At 42.3% G+C, this 21294-nt stretch overlaps 1 protein-coding gene across 1 annotated transcript in view; it reads right to left on the reverse strand.

Moving 5' to 3' along the window:
* UBASH3B (ubiquitin associated and SH3 domain containing B) overlaps nt 1–21294 on the reverse strand; it is an 88332-nt gene that overhangs the window by 5236 nt on the left and 61802 nt on the right. The window contains exons 5-13 of the mRNA XM_058041155.1: nt 20536–20705; nt 18902–19110; nt 15362–15497; nt 13151–13271; nt 11417–11539; nt 8561–8653; nt 7325–7469; nt 5477–5583; nt 2662–2771 (exon numbers count right to left, since the gene is read on the reverse strand). Coding sequence (XP_057897138.1) covers nt 2662–2771; nt 5477–5583; nt 7325–7469; nt 8561–8653; nt 11417–11539; nt 13151–13271; nt 15362–15497; nt 18902–19110; nt 20536–20705 — 1214 coding nt within the window. The remainder of the gene's footprint in view (nt 1–2661; nt 2772–5476; nt 5584–7324; nt 7470–8560; nt 8654–11416; nt 11540–13150; nt 13272–15361; nt 15498–18901; nt 19111–20535; nt 20706–21294) is intronic.

Raw genomic sequence — 21294 nt, forward strand, 5'->3', positions numbered from 1 at the left:
TCTTCTGTGGTGGTGGTGGCACTTTGGGATTGGTTGTTACTAAAAGTGCACTGGTCAATAAGGGTGAAAGGTATTGGGGAAAATAGGTAAATATCTTATACGTAGTTTTGGGTATAAAGATAAGTGACCGCCCCGGGGGCTCTCAGTGTGCTCATGGCTGGCTGCTGTGCAGACCTCTGTCGGGCCAAGAGAAAATCTTGTAGATAAAAAACTAATAAACACCGAGACCGAGAAAACACCTGAAGACTCTTTTCGTCCTTTGGAGCGCGGGCTGCCCCAAGGCCACCCCGGGCTTTTCCAGGCCATCAGAAACAGCCGAGACAGCGACAACCCCCCATTCTCAGCAGATGTTCTCAAAGACCACAGGAAAGAAGCTGGAGATACAGTTGCTAAAAATGACCAAGAACCTGGTTGGGTCCAAGAAAATGCTAATTGTAAGGGACTTATTGCTTTGATATGTAGATGCAGGGATACGTTAGTCTTGGCTTACATTGTACTGGCTTGGTGCCCATGTGTAACCCAACGGTGAATTAAAGGACAATGAAGAAGACTACAGAGCCTTCCTCAGTGATGATCCCCAAAGACTTGTGCGACCACCAAACCGAGTGGTGGTGTCGCAGACATTTCTTCACAGAAATCCTTTCTTTCGGATTTCTGTGTCTCCTGGAGGCCAGAGGCCTCAGAAGGGAAGGTAAACAATTATTGTCAGATGCTGTGGAATGTAACAGGGACACCTTGATTGGCTCATTTTCTATGTTTATAATTAAGGGCCAATCACCAGTGCAAGCCAGGGGACTGAGTCCTTGGGCAAAACTTTGTTATGGGTTCTTTCTATCTATTCTAGCTAGCTTAGCAGCTCTGCAAACCTCTCTCTATATTCTATTTAGCATAGTTATAACGTATTCTATATAATATATAATAAATCCAGCCTTCTGATCAAGAAACAAGATTCACCGTCTCTCTCTCACCAGCAGCGACCCACTCAGGCGCGGTAATGTGGTGGCACATGCGTAGTAAAAGTAGTGAAGAAAGTAGGAACAGAAAAGTGACGAACCGAAAATATGAGGAGATGGCATTCACACATGGCATATAAGGGGTGATTTTCACTTGGCAAGCTTGTACGTAAAGTAGCAAGAGTCATTGAACCCTGCCCTCCGCACCCCGCCGTTGTTTTTGCTTATGCGCTATTATTTGAACCAAATTATCCCTTGTTTATATATTTCCTAAACTATTTCATTAAAATTGTTACTACTTTTAATATTATTTAGTTTTTTTAATGATGAAATAATGAAGCAAACATAACAATACCCATCCCAGGGGTGAGACCCTGCAGGGCCACTCCAGGATTTCACCCTTTTTTGCTCTCTTTCCCTCTCCCAAAGTCCATTTTCAGATGGCGATTGACAGGCTGCGCACCACAAAAAAAAAATAAAACAACAGATTATACCCCTGGAATGTGGGTTTAAATAGTTCTGAATGGAACGTAGCTTTAAAAATGTAGCTATAAGAATGCAGTTTTAAAAATGTAGTTTTAAGAAGGTAGTTTTAAGAATGTAGGTTTGAATGCAATGTAGTCTTAAGAATGTAGCTTTAAGAATGTAGTTTTGAACGGAATGTAGTTTCAAAAATGTAGGTTTAAGAATGTAGTTTTGAATGGAATGTAGTTTCAAAAATGTAGGTTTAAGAATGTAGGTTTAAGAATGTAGTTTTAAAAATGTAGTTTTAAAAATGTAGGTTTAAGAATGTAGGTTTAAGAATGTAGGTTTAAGAATGTAGTTTTGAATGGAATGCAGTTTTAAAAATGTAGTTTTAAAAAGGTAGTTTTGAATGAAACGTGGCTTTAAGAATGAAGTTTAAGAATGTACTTTTAAGAATGTTGGTTTGAATGCAATGTAGTTTCAAAAATGTAGGTTTGAGAATGTAGTTTTGAATGAAATGCAGTTTTAAAAGTGTATGTTTAAGAATGTAGTTTTGAAAGGAATGTAGTTTTAAGAATGTAGTTTTAAAAGTGTAGTGTTGAATGGAATGTAGTTTTAAAAATGTTGTTCTAAAAATGTAGTTTTGAAAGGAATTGTAGTTTCAAGAATGTAGTTACGAATGAAATGTAGTTTTAAAAATGTAGTTTTAAAAAGGTAGTTTTGAATGAAATGTAGCTTTAAGAATGTAAGTTTAAGAATGTACTTTTAAGAATGTAGGTTTGAATGAAATGTAGGTTTAAGAATGTAGTTTTGAATGGGATGTAGGTTTAAATGGGATGTAGGTTTAAATGGGATGTAGGTTTAAACAGGGACCAGCTCAAAGCAAGTGTGGTCCCAAACCAGCACAGCTTTGGGGGAAATGTGGATGTTCCTGAAGCTCAGGAACATTTTTGTTCCTGTTTTGTTTGAACTTTGGGTGGATGTGGATGTTCCTGCAGCTCAGGTGGGCATCTGACCCCACAAACCCAAAAGGCTCCCTGCAAACCCTTCTCAGGCGGGCACCTGACCCCACAAAGACCAAACTGTCCCTGCACACCCATCTCAGGAGGGTCCCTGACCCCACACTCTGCCCCAGCCTCTCAAACCCTTCTCCCTCACCCTCCTGACTCCTGAAATGAGTCCATCTCAGACCAAGCCCTGCTCCAGCAGATCTCCACTTGGTTTTGTCCCTGCTGGCCCTCACCTTTCGGACCATCTGTACAAAATCCTTGGAGTTCTGGGGGGACAGCCCCTGGAGCTGGCAGGTGCAGGCCTCCAGGGAGGAGGCGTGAGCCACGATCAGGATGTTATTTCCTGAAATAAAATGAGAAACACTGTTGGGGAAGGTGAAACAGGAAAGCCTTATCAATATCATTGCCTGGCAAAAGATTTTGAGAATATGGAAACTATAAGTGAGATTGAAATGAAAGCAAGCTTTGAGATACCTCAGTCACTGAACAACTGGAAAACAATGGTGTGGCTGGCTGAAGGTGATCCCCTTTTGATGGAACAACACCCTCTGCTTGCAGACAGGCCCAAAGGTCAGAGCAGACCCTACAGCTTGGCAGAAGGGGCCCAAAGAGGAGTTTTTAGGGTTTAAAATGTAACACAGGATGGCAATGTAATGATTCTTATAGACTGTATGTAAATGCTGTAGGATTTGTGTATTGTACTAGATTGGTTAGTGAGGATTAGAATATCCAAAACAGAAGATAATTTATTGTATTGGAACGGGAACCTTTCTCTCTTTTCCTCACTCTCTCATCCTCTTTACCACTCTCTTTATCTCTCTCTCCCTCTTTGGGGCTGCTCTGAGCTGTGCCTGGCAGCTCCCAGCAGGGCTCTGCACCCAGGCCCTTTGCAATAAACCCCAAATTCCCAGCCCTGGCTGCAGAGATCTCCCATCTCTTTCTGTCCCCACAGTCCTACCCCTGTCACTCCTACCAAACACAGCCTGAGGAGGGACCCAAAGCCAGGTTTAGGGGCTGGTGCCCCAGATCAAGCAGCCTTTTAAAACACTTTATCCTACAACAACACATCAAGCTGTGAATTGTCGCTGTCACATTTTCTGAAAAATCCCTTTTGCCCAGGATTTCTCTCCTGGGAAGCTGAGAAGCCTCAGAGAAAAAGGAAAACAACAATTATCTGATTTGCTTCTCCTGTGTTTTGCTGCTTTGGAATGTGTTTGGAGATTGTTTCATTGGTTTGATGGGAATTATTTTGACTCTTTGGCCAATCAGGGCCAAGCTGTGTAGGGACTCTGGAAAGAGTCACGAATTTGCATTATTATCTTTTTAGCCTTTTGTCTGTATCCTTTCTGTATTCTTTAGTATAATATAATAAATATAATACAATAAATATAATACAATAAATATAATATAATAAATATAATATAATATAATATAATATAATATAATATAATATAATATAATATAATATAATATAATATAATATAAATATCAGCCTTCTGAGAACACAGAGTCACATTCATCATTCCTCCCTGCCACGGGGCACCCCACAAATACAAGAGAGAATGAAGGGGAAAATGAGATTTGTTAACATGTTTACAGCATTTCTCAATTTTCAGGGTAGTGCTTAACTCATTCCTACTTGGTTTGAAAATGTTTTCTGGAGAAAACAAGAATTCCAGTGAGGTTTCAGCTGTGTTGGGAAGCAGATGCTTTTTGCCTACGCAAAAATTAATTCCTGTTACAACAAACACTTTAATTTCACTTGCTGGCTTTGCACAGTGGCAGCTCTGCATTTCCATTTCTGAGATCCTTCACAAGCAATGCCCCACTGTGCTTTTGAATTTTTGCGTGCAAACCATTAAAATCAAAGCTTAGAATGCAGAGTCAGGTCAGCGAGATGAAATCTGTGAAAACGACGGAATTTAGGGATTCTCAGAATCAACAATAACAGTTAGAGGTTTTTTAAAAAAATCAATATTGTGTTTGGAGAAATGTTCTAAGGTTTTTATGGAAATATAAGTTGGAGGAGGGGCTCGGATAGGGGAGGGAAAATGTCCCATTTAGTAGTGGGAACACACAGCAGAGGGCAAATAATTCATTTATTCCCTTGGGAATAAATTCCCACCATTCCAATGGGATCCCTAAAATAATTCTGCTATTTAACTTTAGGGATCTGTCTTGTAAGAGGAGCATATCTGAAAAATAATTCATCTAATCCCTTGGGAATAAATTCCCATCATTCCAATGGGATCCCTAAAATAATTCTGCTATTTAACTTTCTGGCCTTGACTTGTAAAGTGATGTATCTGGAAAATAATTCATTTATTCCCTTGGGAATAAATTCCTATCACTCCAGTGGGTAAGGATCCCTAAAATAATTCAATTTTTTAACTTTCTGGACCTCTCTTGTAAGGCGATATATCTGAAAATTAATTCATTTACTCCCTTGAGAATAAATTCCCAACATTGCAATGGGATCCCTAAAATAATTCTGCTATTTAACTTTGTGGACCTCTCTTGTAAGGTGATGTATCTAAAAAACAATTCATTTATTCCTTTGGGAATAAATTCCTATCATTCCAATGGGTCAGGATTCCTAAAATAATTCTGCTGTTTAACTTTATGGCCCTCTCTTGTAGGGTGATGTATCTGGAAAATAATTCATTTATTCCCTTGGGAATAAATTCCTATCACTTCAATGATTCAGGATCTCTAAAGTAATTCTGCCATTTGACTTTCTGGCCCTCTCTTAAGGTGATGTATCTGCAAAATAATTCCGAAGGGAATAAGTGAATTCTCTTGGGAATTTCCGTTTATTCCCTTGGGAATAAATTCCTATCATTCCAATGAGTCGGGATCCCTAAAATAATTCTGCCATTTGACTTTCTGGCCCTCTCCTGTAAGAGGAGTTTATCTGAAATTATAGCTCAGGACTTTCCAATGGTTCTGGGAGAGAGGATGGGAGATTCAGGGCTGGGAATTTATCCTCTAAGAGAGAAATAATTCAGGAATATTGGAATTGCCACCCCCTCTGCATCATTCACTCACCTTTGCCTTTACATTCACTGATGATTTCCTTCGTCACTTGGTAGCTTCTGCTGATGTAGGAGTCGTAAGACTCAGAAACCACCAACTTGCTGACAGGAATATGAGGTCTGGGGGGAGAGAAACAGAGTCAGGGAATGGCAAAAATAAAGAATTCTAACTGACTGCAAGGTCTGAGGGGAGAAAAACACAGCCAGGGAATGGCAAAAATAAAGAATTCTAACTGACTGCAAGGACTGGGAGGAGAGAAACAGAGCCAGGGAATGGCAAAAATAAAGAATTCTAACTGACTGCAAGGTCTGGGAGGAGAAAAACACAGCCAGGGAATGGTAAAAATAAAGAATTCTAACCCTAACCCTCTGTGATCAGGAGGAAGTGCCAGTGATGTGGGAAATTTGGTTGATAATAAGGCAAAATTTATTTTATACGTATCTATTTTATATAGAATTATATTTATATAATTTATATATAAATATATAAAAATAATATCTAATATATAATATATTTATCTTTGAATTTCTTATATGTTATATAATCTCAGGTCACATATATATATTCTACATATATTGTATAGAATTTTCAGGTCATATATATATTTAATATATATTTAACATATATATATTTATAGATATTATTTAATATATATACATATACATATGTATATACATATATAAATTTATATATAATTTATATATATTTATATATCATTTTCAGGTCATATATACATATATATATAAAATATATGTATATTTTATATATTACTTAATATACCTACATACATATATATACACATATATATTTAGACACATACATGTATATATACATATATAAATAAATAAATAAATAATAATAATAATTATATATATATATAAAAAAAATATATATATATACATATAATTTCCAGGTCATATATATTATATGTATATTTATATCAATTATTTAACATATCTATGTACACATATATATATATATATATACATATATATACATAAATTAAAAAATATAAAAAAATATAAAAATATATAATTTTCAGGTCGTGTTCAGCACAGCAGGCCGGAGCCTGCTCTGAGTTTCTCTGGACACCCTCAGCAGCTCTCCCAGCCTGTGGTGACATTCACCCTGAGTGGGTTTAGGTGCTGGTGCCCAGAGCATGTTTGGGTGCTGGGTGCCCCAAGCAGGTTTAGGTGCTGGGTGCCCTGAGCAGGTTTGGGTGCTGGGTGCCCCAAGCAGGTTTGAGTGCTGGGTGCCCAGAGCAGGTTCAGGTGCTGGGTGCCCAGAGCAGGTTTGGGTGCTGGGTGCCCAGAGCAGGTTTGGGTGCTGGGTGCCCCGAGCAGGTTTAGGTGCTGGGTGCCCCAAGCAGGTTTGGGTGCTGGGTGCCCAGAGCAGGTTTAGGTGCTGGTGCCCAGAGCAGCCCCAGTTTGTGCAGGCTTAGGTGCTGGGTGCCCAGAGCAGCCTCACCCTGAGCAGGTTTAGGTGCTGGGTGCCCTGAGCAGGTTTGGGTGCTGGGTGCCCTGAGCAGGTTTGGGTGCTCGGTGTCCTGAGCAGGTTTAGGTGCTGGTGCCCAGAGCAGCCCCAGTTTGTGCAGGTTTGGGTGCTGGGTGCCCTGAGCAGCCCCAGTCTGTGCAGGTTTAGGTGCTGGGTGCCCCGAGAGCCCCAGTTTGTGCAGGTTTGGGTGCTGGGTGCCCAGAGCAGGTTTGGGTGCTGGGTGCCCCGAGAGCCCCAGTTTGTGCAGGTTTGGGTGCTGGGCGCCCCGAGCAGGTTTGGGTGCTGGGTGCCCCGAGCAGGTTTGGGTGCTGGGTGCCCCGAGCAGGTTTGGGTGCTGGGCGCCCCGAGCAGCCCTGCCCTCGGTACCTGTAGGTTGTGTCCACGCTGAGCGTGGCTGCAGCCAGGTCTGCGGGCGGGATCCAGGCGGGCAGCGAGCTCCCCGACACCCACTTGGTCCACTCGAACAGGCCGGGCTCCACACGGATCTTCAGGCTGTTCTCCTGCTGCATGCCTGCGACACACGGACAGGAGGCACACAGCGCAGGGGAGGAACAGAGCAGCTTTATTGCTTCAGGTATTTATTCATTAAAAAATAAATTTAATTGGAGTTATTATTAAATAAATAAAATTAATTTAATTTATGTCATGTATATGGTTCACTCAAACAAGGCGGGCTCTACCCAGATTTTCAGGTTGTTCGCCTGTTGCATACCTGGAAAACAGGGAGATGAGGCCAGGTAGCAGTGAGAAGGAAGAGAGAAGACTTAATGCTTCAGGTATCTGTTAATTTATTGGTTTTCTATGGGAAATTAAGTATTACTATTCCTATTTTCCTATTGTTAAGCATTGCTTATTCCTGTTCTCTATAGGAAATTAGGTATTAAAAAAAATTTAAATTATTTAATGTATGCCCTACAACTGATTTGTAAATAATCAAATAATTATTGAAACAAAAATAAAAAAATTATAAAAATTATTTTATATAAAAATTAATTATAAAAATAAAAAAATTTAATTTAATGTATTCCCTACAATACATACATTGTATACAATGTATTGTAGGGAATGTCAAACTCTGGCTGGCAGCTGGTGCAATTAGAAAAGGGCTCCTTATAGATTGTGCTGATAGAAAATATATTGCTATGGAAATAATGATTGCCATTCACTTAATAGATAATAGTAATTAATTTAATTAGAATAGAATAATAGAATAGAATAATATATATAGTAATAATATTATCTATAATAAAATAGAATATAATAATAGAATAATAGAAGAGAATATATAATAGAATGATTAAATAAAATAATGAATAAATGTAATAATAATTTTAGTAATCAATAAATTAATAATAACCTATATATTAATAAATAAATTTTAATGAATAAATAATGCATTTAAAGAAATTAAATTTATTTAAATAATTAAATAAAAATGATATAATAACATACCAATATATAATATAATAATATAAAAATTAATTCAACAATAAAATTAATACTAATTACCACTCCCCATGGACTTAGGTCCGTGTTTTTTCCCTGTTTGTCAGATGTTTTGCAGCACATGAGGACACCCCAGCCCGTCCCTGTGTCCCTCACCTTTCAGGATGTTGTGGGCTGTCTGCACGCAGCGCAGCGAGGGCGAGCTGTAGATGTAGTCTACAATGGTGTTGGTTTCTAGCAAGGCTTCACCTGCAAGACAGGGTCCCCTCAGAGCCTCAGATGCCACCAGCAAAGTGTCCTTGGGCCCATTCATTGCCACCAGGAAGGTGTGCCCCCAAATCCCTTTAATTTTCCACAAAATGTGTCCTTGGACACCTTTAATGCCACCAGCAAAGTGTCCTTGGGCTCGTTCATTGCCACCAGGAAGGTGTGTCCCCAAATCCCTTTAATTCTCCACAAAATGTGTCCTGGGACCCCGTTCAATGCCACCAGCAAAGTGTCCTTGGACCCGTTCATTGCCACCAGGAAAGTGTCCTTGGACCCCTTTAATGTCACAAATTGTGTGTCCTTGCACCCCATTAGTGAAGTGTGCCCTCAAACCCTCTCAATGCCACCAGCAAAGTGTCCTTGGACCCCTTTACTGCCACCAGCAAAGTGTGTCCTCAAACCCCTTTAGTTCTCCACAAAATGTGTCCTTGGATCCCTTTACTGCCACCAGCAAAGTGTGTCCTCAAACCCTTTTAATGCCACCAGCAAAGTGTCCTCAGACCTCATTAATGCCACCAGCAAAGTGTCCTTGGAGCTCTTCAATGCTACTCAAAGTGTGTCCTTGTCCCCTGAATGCCACCAGTTGAGTGTCCTTGGAACCATTTATTACCACCAGAAAAGTGTGCCCTCAAACCTCTTTAATTCTCCACAAAAATGTGTCTCTGGACACCTTTACTGCCACCAGCAGAGTGTGTCCTCAAACCATTTTAATGCCACCAATAAAGTGTCCTCAAACCTCATTAGTCCCACCAGCAAAGCGTCCTGGGAGCTGTTAATGCCACCCAAAGTGTGTCCTCAAACCCTTTTAATGTCACCAGAAAAGTGTCCTCAGTAAAGTGCCACCAGTAAAGTGACCTTGGACCCCTTTAATGTCACAAATTGTGTGTCCTTGGACCCCATTAGCAAAGTGTCTCCTTGAACCCCTGAATGCCACCAACAAACTGTCCTTGGACCTCTCCAAAGCCACCAGCAAAGTGTCCTCACACCCCTTGAGTGCCTCCAGGAAAGGGTGTGCACAGACCTCTCCAAAGCCACCAGCAAAGTGTCCTTGGAGCTCTTAATGCCACCCAAAGTTGTCCTTGTCTCCCGAGTGCCACCAGCAAAATGACACTGAGGGGACAAGGAGCTCTTCCTTGGAGCTCTTCAATGCCACCCAAAGTGTGCCCTTGTCCCCCAAATGCCACCAGCAAAGTGTCCTTGGAGCTGTTAATGCCACCCAGTGTGTCCTTGTCCTCTGACTGCCACCAGTAAAGTGTCCTTGGAGCTCGTTATGCCACCCAAAGTGTGTCCTTGTGCCCCGAATGCCACCAATTTAAAATGTGTTTAAAATGTAACGCTTTGCAAAGTGTCCTTGGAGCTCTTAATGCCACCCAAAGTGTGTCTTTGTCCCCCAAATAACACCAGCAAAGTGTCCTTGGAGCTCTTAATGCCACCCAAAGTGTGTCTTTGTCCCCCAAATGCTACCAGCAAAGTGTGCTTGGAGCTCGTAATGCCATCCAAAGTGTGTCCTTGTCCCTGAGTGCCACCAGCAAAGAGCTGTGACACTCACAGGGTCCCTTCTGTCCCTGCTGCCATGTGGAGCCTGAGCATTCTCCTGCTGCCCTGTGATTTATTTGTGCTCAAACAAGGCAGGATAATTTTAGCTGCCCCAGTTTGGCTGTGCCCAGCAAGGAGTGCTGGAAGGATTTGAGTTGGAAATGCTCAGAGCTGCGTGTTTGAGGGCTGGGCTCTCCCATCACAGCTCCCAAGATGTGCTGCTTCACCGACAAAGGATTTTATCTGTGCACAAAGCAGCAGGCTCAGGGATGAGGATGGGGAGGGTGGGAGAGCGCTGGAGATGATTGGTGACATTATAAAGCCAGGCGGGCTGATAAAAGGATGCTGGTGTGGCAAACTGGGGGGAAAAAAGCAGATTTTGGAGGAGGTGACAGCCACACTGCTGCAGTGCCCCACAAGGTGGATAATAACAAAATTTTCCCAGTTCATTCATCCTTTGATGGCTCTGATTCCCCCCATGTCCCACATTTCTGCTTTGCCTTCTCAGCTGCAGCAGCTGAGGGAGATGAGGTTTCCTTTGGAAGAGGAAAATTGCTGGGGAAGGTGAAGGGACTTTGAAAAGCTCCTTGAAAGATTTAAATCCCGTTAGCTCAGGGCATCCAATCCATTTTTCCTGCTTTGAACGTTTCCATTCTCTGATGGGGGAAATAATGGGAGGAAGTGGGAGGAAGAAAACAAACCTTCCTGGGCAAGGTCTTCATGGAACCAGGGAATGGTTTGGGTTGGAAAAAACCAAAACCCCCCCTGGGCAGGGACACTTTTCACCACCCCAGGTTGCTCCAAACCCTGTCCAACCTGGCCTTGGACACTTCCATGAATGGGCCACACTCATGGGAACAATTCCTTTAAATCCTTGAAAGATTTAAATCCTGTTAGCTCAGGGCATCCAATCCATTTTTTTCTTCCTTGAACATTTCCTTTCTCTGATGGGGGGAAGATAATGGGAGGAAGTGGGAGGAAGAAAACAAAGTTTCCTGAGCAAGGTCTTCATGGAACCATGGAATTATTTGGGTTGGAAAAAACCAAAAACCCCCTGACCAGGGACACTTTTCACCACTCCAAGTTGCTCCAAACCCTGTCCAACATGGCCTTGGACACTTCCATGAATGGGCCACACTCATGGGGAACAATTCCTTCCCCAAAATCCCCCCAGCCCAGCTCCAACTTTGCCTGCTGAGCAGCACTTACCCACGAGCCTGGCCTGGGTGCAGCCCAGCACGGTGATGGGAGCATCCTTTTCATAATCCCTGAAACCACCACTCCTCTGAGGTAAGTTGTGAGGCATGTTCAGGTTGCTGCGCATGTACCTGCCTGCAGGGAGAGGTGCCGAGCTGCAATTATTCCCCCAGACAAAAGCAGGAACATCAAGACCTGATTTTCTCCTCTCCCACCACCTCAGCTGTGCTGTCCTGCCTAAGCCTGGCTCGTGATCAGGTTTTTTTTCCCATATAAATTTACAGGGATCGCACAAAATTAAATTAAACACCTCTCACCAGCTCAAAATCGGCACAGAATGTTGCTAAGGTTCTCAAATTTATTTATTTTTTTTAGGACTGATTTCCCCAAGGGAATGTCATTTCTATCAACAAACATTCCACTTTTACAGGAGGTTGGAATATCAGAGTTTAGAAAGAAGGGAGTTGTGAAATCATCCTTTCACCACAAGGTTTTGAATAGAGGAATCTTTTAGGACGGATTTGTGACCAGCTCTAAGGCCAACAGAGCCTGAAGTTATAATTTATTCACTAGTCTGAAACCAGAGCATAACATTTGGTTTAAAACACCAGTTTATACCCCAGAAACCACTCTGAGCAGTGTTATTTTCATTTAACAACAAGTGAATGGCTCCATTTCATGAGAGCCAGCAGTGCAAAATTTTTCTTTGATGGCAGCAAATGTTTTCATTGAACACAGACTGCCAACACCATGACTGCATTTTCTCTGTGGTGATGGAACTGTAATCACTCCTGTGATATATTCCCAAATATTGCCAAATGGAGCATTTCCTCCTTGCTGCTGCTGGCTGCACAAAAATCAAAATTTTGTCTTAAAACCCACAGCTTCTACCAGACAGTGGCCACTTCTTTCTCCATGAAATCCTGGGATACCCCCAGATAACAATAAAGGTGAACAACAAAGGGCAGAACACCTCAAAGTTCCAGCAGCAAAGGCTCCACTTTCATGTTACAGGATATTTTATATTCAATTTCGCAAGTTATTGTGTTTTATTCTAAATTGGCTAGAATAAAACTAACTAAATCCTTAGAAGAAATTCTAACTCTCTGCCACTCAATTCATTGGTTAGAAGGCGCCTGTGTGTGTATGTGCTAAGACTCTATCTTTACACAGGTGTTTACACTTTTTCTTTGTGGATTTCTTCATTTTCACAGATTCAAACTGCCTTTTGACAAGAACATTGTTATGTGAACTCATTCTCATGGTTCTTTTCCATGGGAATGTAACAGGCTACCTGTTAATTGAGCTGAAGTAGAAAGGCCTGATTTTATAATGTGGGAGAGTTTTACAGTGACTTCTGTGAGCCAGAGAGGAGTTTGATAAGAGGATCCATATTTGATAAGAGGATGCATATTTGATAAGAGGATCCATGTTTGATAGGAGGATCCACGTTTACCCCGGAAAGAATTCTCTACCAAGGTCATTGACACAGAAACCAAGAAAAAAGAAGGATAAATAAGAGAAGCCTGCAACTCTTTATTCCATAAGCACTTTGTTTGTCTTGTCACCAATAAGTAAACTGAAGAGTTTTGTAAGAATGCATAAAGAGCATGCATGCTGCAATAAAAACAGGTTTGAAACCTTCTGAAAACAGAGTGTAGCTTTGTGTTGTGACCATCTCAACTATGACATTTTAAGGCATTTTTTGAATAAGTTTTTACCCCACATGCGACACGCTGGGCTCACCTTTGGCATCGAAGCACTGGGACAGCCAGTACTTGCCAAACACCACATCCATCCTCTCTCCATGCCTGCACACGAACAGGCAGCGCTTCTGAGGGCCCGGCTGGCTGCTTATCCTCAGGGGCTGATGTTGGGGGAGATGAAACAGGAAAGCCTTATCAATATGATTGTCTGGCACAAGATTTTGAGAGTTTGGAAACTATGAGGGAGATTGAAATGAAAGCAAGCTTTGAGATCCCTCAGTTACTGAACAACTGGAAAACGATGGTGTGGCTGGCTGAAGGTGATCCCCTTTTGATGGAACAACACCCTCTGCTTGCAGACAGGCCCAAGGGTCAGAGCAGACCCTGCCAGCTTGGCAGAAGGGGCCAAAGAGGAGATTTTAGTGTTTAAAATGTAACACAGGATGGTGATGTAATGATTCTTATAGGTTGTATGGAAATGCTGTAGGATTTGTATCTTGTACTAGATTGGTTAGTGAGAAACAGAATATTCAACACAGAAGAAGATTTATGGTATTTTAACAGGAACTTCGCTCTCTTACCCTCTCATCCTCTCTCCCCCTCTCTCCTCTCAGCCCTGCTCTGAGCTGTGGCTGGCAGCTCCAGCAGGGCCCTGCACCCAGGCCCTTTGCAATAACCCACAAGTTCCATGACCAGAAGAAGATTTATTGTATTGTAACAGGAACCTCTCTCTCTCATCCTCTTTACCACACTCTTACCTTCTCTCTCTTTACCTCTCTCTCCCTCTTTGGGGCTGCTCTGAGCTGTGCCTGGCAGCTCCCAGCAGGGCCCTGCACCCAGGCCCTTTGCAATAAACCCCAAATTCCCAGCCCTGGCTCCAGAGCTCTCTCGTCTCCATCCATCCCAACCATCCTACCCCCTGATACTCCTACAGGCTGCAAGGGAATTGATGCCTTCAGTTGGAGCTTTTATATTTTCCACATTCTGCCCTGCATTGGTGTAGAGCTCTGAACTTCAACACATATAAATTGTCACCAAGTTCTCCTCACAGCTCAGTCCCACAGAACAATCCTTGTCCAGCCCCAGAACCAAGGACGCCGCTGCAGCTCCAGCCCAAAAAGTGCAAACAACAGAGAACTGAGCAACAAACAACAGAAAACTGAACAACAGAGAGCAAACTGGGAGGCTGGGACTGCAGAACCTGGAGCTGGAATTGGACAACTAACCCCATGTGGAAATCGATCAAAATTTATAAAAGTGTGAAAACTCGTGACCTGCCATCCATCTTGGGTGTAGCCATGACTGGGCTCTTGTACAGCCCAAGCTGTGTCCTTTAAAAAATAAATTAATTATATCCTTTTAAAAAATGCCCATTTTATTCCTCTAACTGTCCAGCCTCTCCAAGCATGAAAGTGGCAGCAGGTTTGACTTTCAGCAGAGTGCACAGACCTCAGAAAACCACAAGATTTGGATTTTTTTTTTTGCTTTGCCCTTGTGCAAACATCCCAGGGAATGCTGCAGGATTTGTTGCCTTAATGGGTTTGTGGGGCTCTTTGGGAATTTATAATCCTGCTACACTTATCTATACATATAATTATTTATCTACACATATAATCATTTATCTATCCATATAACACTGGTGCATTGACATTTATTTTTTGTGCTATAAAGCTGCTGAGGGGGGCAGAGGAGGGGGTCCTGCCACCCCAGCTGAAGAGGCAGTTTGGGTGTTAGCGTTCAAAACCACATAATCACGGGGGATTATATGCGGTGCTTTTTATTAAGAGCTCTGGGAATCGGGGTAGATTCAACCCAAATCTGACTCCCACCATACATCCAAAATGATCAGGTTTTATACTCTATCGTTACATAACTTTCATGTTAATTATTAAACTTATATTGTTCTATTTTATACATAAATTTAGCCCCTCTCTGAATTTCCAACATAGTTTCTCACTATTCTTCTTATGGTTATATAATAATTACATTTAATTACTAAACAATCATCACATCTAACAATTATAGAATTTATCACACTGCTTAGGCAGGTGCAGTTGATCTGGGAAAGCACAAAGCCCAACATTTTAGATTCTATCTTGAACTTTTTCCAGGGTTCCACTATCATGGGGACAGGGCTGTGTCATTAAAAACTCTGTAACTTGTGCTGCAGGGAGTGAAAAGATAAATTTTTTTTAGGAAAATCCATTCAGTGGAAGGTTGTCCCTAATGATTTCTGGCTGTGGGTCCCTACCTGCACGTTCTGGCAGATGATGGTGAGAGGCCCAGCGTCCCCTGGCCCTTGGTCTTCCTGCTGCCTTCTCTCCAGAGCTCCATCAGCAAAGGCTTGGAGGGATGGGCAGGATGAGGTGTTCAGGATGGAGTAGGACCTGCCAAAAATAGAAAAACATTGTCTTTGGGAATGGTCTTTGTGCTCTCAGGTTGTTTCTGTAGCCTCCAGGAGCCGGTGGTAATTATTGTTGAAATTATTTTATTATTATTTGGGGTTTAGTGCTGCTCTGAGAGCACCTTGCCAGGCGGTGCACACACGTGAGGAGACAATTCCATCTCCGTGGGCCGTTTCCTTAGGAACAATTCACAGAACAATTCCCAAACTTTGCCCTGGGAGATTCTCTCCACCCTGGAATGTCCTCATGGAAAACGCCAGGACCCTCCTGATGACCACAGGATGCTCACTAACATCACCTGGGGACCTTTCCATGCCACTGACCGTGGATTTGTGATCCCAAATTTGGGAATTAATGGCTGCAGGGAGTTTGCACTCATTTCTAGCACAAGCTGTGGCTTCAGCAGGAAGCTGGGGCCTCTCCCTGGGCAGTTTTCAGGGTTTCTGTGCCCAAAACAGCTTCTCCCCCTGTTGCTCCTGCAGTTTTCAGTGCTGCCTATTCCCTTACCTGGGCTGTTTTCAGGGTTTCTGCGCCCAAAACAGCTTCTCCCCCTGTTGCTCCTGCAGTTTTCAGTGCTGCCTATTCCCCTTCCTGTTCAGTTTTCGGGGTTTCAGTGCCCAAAACAGCTTCTCCCCCTATTTCTCCTGCAGTTTTCAGTAATGCCTATTCCCCTTCCTGTTCAGTTTTCAGGGTTTCTGTGCCCAAAACATCTTCTCCCCCTATCCTGCAGTTTTCAGTGCTGCCTATTCCCTTACCTGGGCAGTTTTCAGGGTTTCTGTGCCCAAAACAGCTTCTCCCCCTGTTGCTCCTGCAGTTTTCAGTGCTGCCTATTCCCTTTCCCACCTGTTTGGGAATTTATTTATTCCCCCCAGTGGCTCCTGTTGAGGGCACCAAAGGGATTTAACAGAGCCCACTCTCCCTGCAGGGCCCTGCCTAATGATGGTCCCTCTGAACAAAGCTCTTATTCCCACATATTCAAGGACTTTCACCAAAACCCTGGGGACTAAAATGTGACAGGCAATCACAGAAGCTGCCCCGACCCTCTGCTGACTCAGTTACCTCTGCTTAGTCATTAAAAAAATAACATTATCAGGTAATGGATGTGGTCATTTACTTTGACAGAAAGAGTTGCCAGAGTTGGCACTTTTCAGTGCCTTAAATGCAGCAGGAGCTGCTTCCTGATAGCAGCAGTTGGGATAAAATCTCCCAGGGGTGTCACAGCTGGTAAAATAGCCCCGAGTGACTCTGCCAGTGGGACAAAAATAGGTCACCTGCGTGAGTTGCATGGTTTAAAGAAGGGAAAAACCCATTGTGATGTTGGTCCTGATCTATTATCTGCTGAATCAGGGTGTAAGGATGACACTGAGCTGCTGGATTATTCCTGAGCTCCCAACAGGGGCTGGCACTGTTGAATTGTTCCCCTCGTTGCCCAAATGCAGGTGGAGCATTGGGGTCAGCACTGATCCATCCTCAGTGACCCCACAACTTGAATATTTGTGTGAACAGAATCTCAGTTCTCACTTAGGACCCATCCCTATTTCTGTGCAAAGTGAATTTCTCCCAGCTGTCAGCCCTTCCTCCCATTCCATCCCTTTCCTGCCTTTGCCCATATGACATTTTTTAAGGACACTGATCTGGAGAATGCCAAGGATTTTTTGGTTACCCCACTCCCCTTTGCCCCCAGGAGCTGCCACACAATTTCTGAGCCTTTCTTTCTGTTTTAATAAAGGCCACAAAGGCTTCACCATCTATTTATAGAGGCAGGATTTGCTGGGAATGGTGCTGAGGCAGAGGCAAACTCTCAGTGCGCTGGAGAAGAGCCACCAGCCTGTCCCCAGGGCTGCTGGAAAACACAAACTGCTGAGGCTGCTCCAGCTGAGTCATCTCCTGAGGACAGCTCATTGTTTGGAGGCTTTTCCTCAAAATTCTGGGATTTTTGGGGAAAAAAATCCATCTCCTGCCTTCCAGATGGTGCCTTGTCTCCCCTCCTCTGGCAGGGATAAATGAGGGGTGAATTAATGATTTCAGGACCAGCATTCTGTTTCATGAATCCCCACCAAAATCAAGAGGCATAACCTTATTTAAAAGATGAGGGCTGCATTCTCACTGAAGCTATTAACAAGATCCTAAAAATCTTCCTAAATATCCTAAAGAATATTCCTGATCCAAAGTCCTTCCCAGCAGGGAACGATGCAGGGGGAAGATGTCTCCTCCCAAATTAACTCTCAGATTTACACCTTGCTGATGGCGGGCCCAGCCAGAGGTGCCTGCACAGCAGTGCCTCCAGCAGCCATCTGCTGCAGCTCCATCAGCCGCAAAGAGCTGCTGCAAAAATCTGCGAAATTCACCTTGTCCTCCAGCCCCATGCTAAGGGAGAGCATCTGCTGCTGCTCGGCTGAGATGAGGCTCTGTGTGCCAGCTCCTTCCCCTCAGTGCCCTTCTCAGCATCCCTGCTCGCTGCCCCAGCTGAAATCCCAGCTGCTGCTGATGCCTTAGTTTGAGTATAATTATATTGTATTGTATTGTATTGCATTGCATTGCATTATATTGTATTGTATTGTATTGTATTGCATTGCATTATATTATATTATATTATATTATATTGTATTGTATTGTATTGTATTGCATTGCATTGCATTATATTGTATTGTATTGTATTGCATTGCATTATATTATGTTAATTATATCATATTGTATTATATTATATTGCATTATATTATATTATATTATATTATATTATATTATATTATATTATATTATATTATATTATATTATATTATATTATATTATATTATATTATATTATATTATATTATATTATATTATATTATATATATTATATTTATATTATAAGTTTATATTTTCCAGATTCTGAAAAATATAAAACCCACATATTTTCTGGATTTTGCCTTTGTGCGTGACTCTGAACTTCATACAAAGTGTCAGCAAGCTCTCGTCACAGCTCACAGAACAGCCCTTGAACAATCCTTGAACAGTCCAGAACAATCCTTTTCCAGCCCCAAAACCAAGGACACTGCTGCAGCTTCAGCCCCAAAAAAATTGCAAACTACAGGGAATGGAGCAACAAAAACCAGAAAATTGAACAACAGAGAGCAAACTGGGAGGCTGGGACTGCATCACCTGGAGTTGGAATTGGACAATTAACCCAATATGGAAATGGACCAAAACTTATAAAAGTGTGAAATCTCGTGACTCAGTGTCCATCCTGGGTGTAGGCTTGGCCAGGCTCCTGTACTACCCAAGGTGTATCTTTAAAACCCTTTTAATAAATCCCTATTTTATTCTTTAACTCTGTTCCAGGGACCTCCTAAGCCATCCCTGAGCCCATTTTTCAGCCATGGAAAAGAGAGGAGCAGCCTGACCTACCCATGGAACACCCAGGTGCCACATTCATCCGCCTTGGTGATGTAGTTCTCGGGCAGCAGCCCCGAGCAGCCAGTGGCCAGGGAAATGCCATAAATCCAGCCCTCGCTCGTGCTGCTCTGCTCCACTGGGGACATGAAAATGAAATCCCCTGGGACCAGCTCCAGCTCGTCGTCGTTCTGGGGGGTGTAGGGGTAGATCACTTGCAGAGTCTGGGGGAGAAAAAGCACAAAATGTTGTTAATGTCACATCAAACGGGCCCCCAGCTGTGTAATAATTAGCACAGACTCCAATAAGTAATAATCTTTATTAACAAACCCATTGGTCTTTTATACATATTTATATATATATTTGCACCTCAACTGGTGCCGTGATCTAGTTGAGGTGTTAGAACATGGGTTGGACTCGATGATCATAGAGGTCTCTTCCAATCTAGAAATTCTGTGATTCTGTGATATTCTAGTTGGCTACATGTGGAATTGATTGGCGCTTTAGTTAAAACACCATCACCATTGGCTAATTAAGAAACCACTCTTTGGTGAACAAATCCCCATAACGCATTCCACATGTGCACAACACCAGGTGCAGCAAGTCGAGATAAGAATTCTTTCTCATTCTTTTCTCTGACCTCACAGCCTTTCCCAGGACAAAGCTTGGAAAAGTTGTGTAAAGCTGCTGCAATGCCACCCTTCAGCAGAGGGGCAATTTTTTGGGGTGATGATTTATTAAAATATGGATATTGATCTAGTACCGATATCCAACTGTATCCAACTGTGACAGACAAAAACTCTCTAACAGTTTAGAGTTAGAAAGTGTGTGTTTATTGTGGGATAGCTCCCAAATACACACCACAATTTACAGATGATTACAGAGTCCTTTTATCTATACAAGTATTGAATACCCAAAATGCAAATACATATTTATGACTTTGGTACATCCCATTCCCAATATGGATATTGATCTGGTACCGATATCCAAAAACTCTCTGACAGTTTAGAGTTAGAAAGTGTGTGTTTATTGTGGGATAGCTCCCAAATACACACTGTGATTTACAGGTGATTACAGAGCCCTTTTATCTCTACAAACATTGAATACCCAAAATACAAATCCATATTCATCACTTTGGTACATCCCATTCCCCTCTCCTATGGTAATTAGTTCAAAAGCTATTAAGCATGGTAATTAATTCAAAAGCCATTAAGCATGCACAGTTTGTTCCTTGAAATGGGTCGGTGGTTCCTTTCATGGGGAGGGATCCCAAAATGAGGAAGTAAATGAAGTCTTCCTCGTTCTGACCTTTCTACCTTTTCAATGCAAATCTGACAAATGAACCCTTGGTAGAACTCCCATTCCCATCTTCAATTGGTTTCAGAACAGAGGAGGCCACAAATGTCTCATGCTCCTAAAAGCCATTTATGAGTTTCTGTATTCTTCATTATAAACCCAGCTAACCCAACATTGTGTTGCCAAGCAATCAATTATTACTTAACTACTAACTCTTAACTTCATCAAGGCCTACCCATTGATTTTAATTAACTCCAAATAAAGCTTATCTCTAAATAAAATCCTAGCTCCTCTAAAACCCTTATAAATTCCTCCAAGTTTGCATGTCAGTGGGAGGAGCTGCCGGGCTTTACCTCGTGGTTGACGAAGCGAATGTCGCGGGAGAAGATGGCGGCCACCCAGTCGCAGCCCAGCTTGACGTCGATGCTCTGGGCCAGCTTCTCCAGCGTGGGCAGGTGGCTGCTCTGGAAGTGATAGGCCAGGGTCACGTGGAGCTGCTTCTTGTGGGGCTCCACGTGCACATCTGCAATGGGGAGAGGTGTTGGGAAGGATGAAAGTTCGGCAAGAAAGATATCGACGCTTAGCAGAAAGGTTTTTGACTATAGAACCAGAAGATGAAATAGAAATGAAAGCAAGTTTTGATATGGAAGAAAAGAATTGCTGAGCCAGTCTCACTGGATAACCAAGGAGGCAAAGGGTGTGTTAGTTAGAAGGGGTTTGTATGGCTTAGAGCAAAGGATAAACCCACCCCAAACAGGAAGATGTTTTTACCAAGCAGAAAGAGAGCACAGGCAAACAAGGCAGCAAAGCTGCAAAAAAGGTCTCAGAATTTTCCAGTGCAAGAAAACTGAAAAACAACTTCTAGCTTAAACTGTAATGTACTGACTTTTAGTGATTGGAGAACAGTAAAAGGAATATGGTAATTACAGCAGTTATGATGGGCTAGAGACAAAAGTTAAGGTATAGATTGGTTCTGCTGTGTTAAAATGCTCAGCAAAGAAAAGTATATAATGCAATTAACCAAAAGAAAAGTATAAAATGCATTGTAACCAAAAGAAAAATATATAATGCATTGTAACCAAAAGTATAGAATGCATTGTAACCAAAACCAA

This window comes from Melospiza georgiana, chromosome 27 (assembly GCF_028018845.1).
Source record: "Melospiza georgiana isolate bMelGeo1 chromosome 27, bMelGeo1.pri, whole genome shotgun sequence".
NCBI lineage: Eukaryota > Metazoa > Chordata > Aves > Passeriformes > Passerellidae > Melospiza > Melospiza georgiana.